Genomic DNA, 2,484 nt, shown 5'->3' with positions numbered 1-2,484 from the left:
AATATAAATCCACTTTCATGCATATACTATTCATAAGATTCTTTTTTGCTTATGTTGTTTGGAGCTTGCTTTTTTAATATAACCTGATCATTTTTCAATAAGATGAATAATTCTTCTATAATATTTCCTTTGATAGATGCTGTGTAATTTTATTACATGGTCACTCCATTAATTCTGGATGCTGTTATCCACTAGTATGCATTTATGTTGTTACCAACATTTTACTATTAGATACAATGCTGAAATGAATATCTTGATGTATAAATCTTTGTGTACATGCATGAATAATTCTTAATGAATTTCTAAAATAGAATTCATGGCTCAATGGTCAGGGAAATCTTTAAATTTTTTTGTTCTTCCCATCCAAACTCCCTTTTAAAATGTTTGAACTACTTTATATGCATAATAGCTGCATACTATAGAACACATTTCTCCATTCTGGATCAGCCTATTTAATTGTAATTGGTCCTAGAGCTGTCTCTAGACTTTTCCATCATTGAAATCAGCAATAATATGAAGCCATCTTAATACCTACATATCTAGCAGACCTGGGTGACTTTACTCCCTCCTGCCGGTTTGTCAGCTACTCATTACCTTGCTGGCCAATTTCTGTCTACAGTTTCCAGGTGTCTCTGAGTTCTTGCCAATGCTATACTGTGCAAGTGTTACCTATCACCTACCTCACACCTGTTTGATGTGGCCCACCCACCTTCTCGAAAAATAGGGTTCACCCCCCCAGTGACTGCAATGACCCTTCTGAAATTTTATGTTGGCTTCACTGCTTCTGAAAACAGCTCCCTAGTATTCCAGATCAGCTCAACAGAGACCACAAACTTCCTCAGTCACTCCTGAAATCAAGACTAGGCTGCAGGAGAAAGAGGAGAGGGCTGGCTGGGAACCTAGTGAACTGGACTCCAAGTATGATTCAGAAATAATTTCTGATTGATCTTAACTACTTTTCTCTGCCTTTCTGGAAATTGGTTTTTGATCTTGAAATGTAGGAACTCTATTGTGTACTGTTTAACTCTCTTTTTACTCCTGCCTGAAATTCTGTAGCTTAATGACCTGCTCTCTGACAAATTTGTTGCTAATAATTCACCTAAATTGGATCAAGCACTCCTTCTCCTTGTAATCCCTATTTAAACTGACCTCCTTTTAAAAATCACTTAATAGATTTCTGAGGGTTATTTTGGAACACCACTGGGAGTGTGTGTGTGTGTGTGTGTTTGTATGTATGGTTGTGTACTTACTTGTATTAGAAGGGTGTGAATATCCTAACTCGTAAACAAGACTGCAAATTCTACAAGGGAGGCACTGTGTATCCTCCTCTCTCTCTCTTGCTGGTCCATCTTTAGGGATCTCTGCACATAAGAGTTGCTTAGAAAAAATAACATTGTCTGAGCTAGAGAGGGTAGAGCTTGTGTGAGTGATTATGTGAGTGTGTGGCTATTTACAATGAATGTGCCTCTTTGTGAATGACTGTGTGTGTGTGTGTCTGTGTGTGTGTGTGTGTGTGGTGGGGTATCTAGAAGGTAAAACAAATGAAGAAAAATAGACTATCTCAAAATATGTATGAGTAAAGTTTTCTTGGAACAGACAGGAGATTTGTTGTCAGGATACTGAGGATCAAAGGTGTCTTGGAACAGGTGGCTTGGAGTCAGGCATGACTCAGTCCAGTGCAAGAGGAGAGCCTGTGGCTGCCCAAAGTGACAATCTCTGTGCACCATCACACAATGCCCATTTCCATTCCAGGGTCACTCAAGTGTACCCCCACACACCCATAGAAACAAACAGTACTGGTGTTAGATAGATGACTTCTACACCAACTCCTCTTTGTCTATAGGTCCTGACTCACAATGGGGAAACAAAGAAGGAGGAAGATTCCGCCAATGACACACACAGCCAAGACTGGAATTAAAAGCGATTTAATGAGGGCAGAGCAGGAAACATGCATTTCTTTTCATTCGAATCTTCAGATGAACCCTGAGCAGCTGAAGACCAGAAAAGCCATTAATACTTTCTGCTTAATTCAGGGGCTTACAGGATTCTTCAGAGAGTGTGCAAGCAAAAGCTTCATAGTACATATTTTTAGGGTACAAATAAGAGAGAGACTATGAGTAGGGGCGACAATGTGCTGATTACAAGGTCTACAGACAATTAAGACACAGAAGCAGATGGCAAGAGGGTGTCCAGCATCTGGTGGTCGGCTTCTCAAGGGCTTGTCTGTGCACCAAATTACTTCTGCTTGGTCTTCTGCTGAGCTGGGCCTGGAGTGACCACCGAAGGATGCGGCTCTGGTACCTTTGTGTAGCCTGGCTCAGGAACTTTGGTGTATCCTTGCTCAGGGATTTTAATGGCGCCTGGCTCAGGAAACTTGATGCAGCCTTGGTCAGGGAACTTGGTGCAGCCTGGCTCAGGGAACTTGGTGCAGCCTGGCTCAGGGACCTTGGTGCAGCCTGGCTCAGGGAACTTGGTGCAGCCTGG

At 41.6% G+C, this 2,484-nt stretch overlaps 1 protein-coding gene across 1 annotated transcript in view; it reads right to left on the bottom strand.

Annotated features, from left to right (window-relative positions):
- Positions 1-1,909: 1,909 nt before the first annotated feature.
- The window catches only part of SPRR3 (small proline-rich protein 3), a 3,255-nt gene continuing 2,680 nt past the window's right edge, over positions 1,910-2,484 (bottom strand). Inside the window, exon 3 of the mRNA XM_011937942.1 lies at positions 1,910-2,484. This exon is cut by the window's right edge and continues 9 nt beyond it. Within this exon, the coding sequence (XP_011793332.1) occupies positions 2,236-2,484 (249 nt within the window). The 3' untranslated portion in view covers positions 1,910-2,235.

Source organism: Colobus angolensis, unplaced genomic scaffold, assembly GCF_000951035.1.
Source record: "Colobus angolensis palliatus isolate OR3802 unplaced genomic scaffold, Cang.pa_1.0 Scaffold169, whole genome shotgun sequence".
NCBI classification, from domain to species: domain Eukaryota; kingdom Metazoa; phylum Chordata; class Mammalia; order Primates; family Cercopithecidae; genus Colobus; species Colobus angolensis.
The sequence above is the reverse complement of the archived record's forward strand: the minus strand, read 5'-3'. Positions and strand labels throughout refer to the sequence as shown.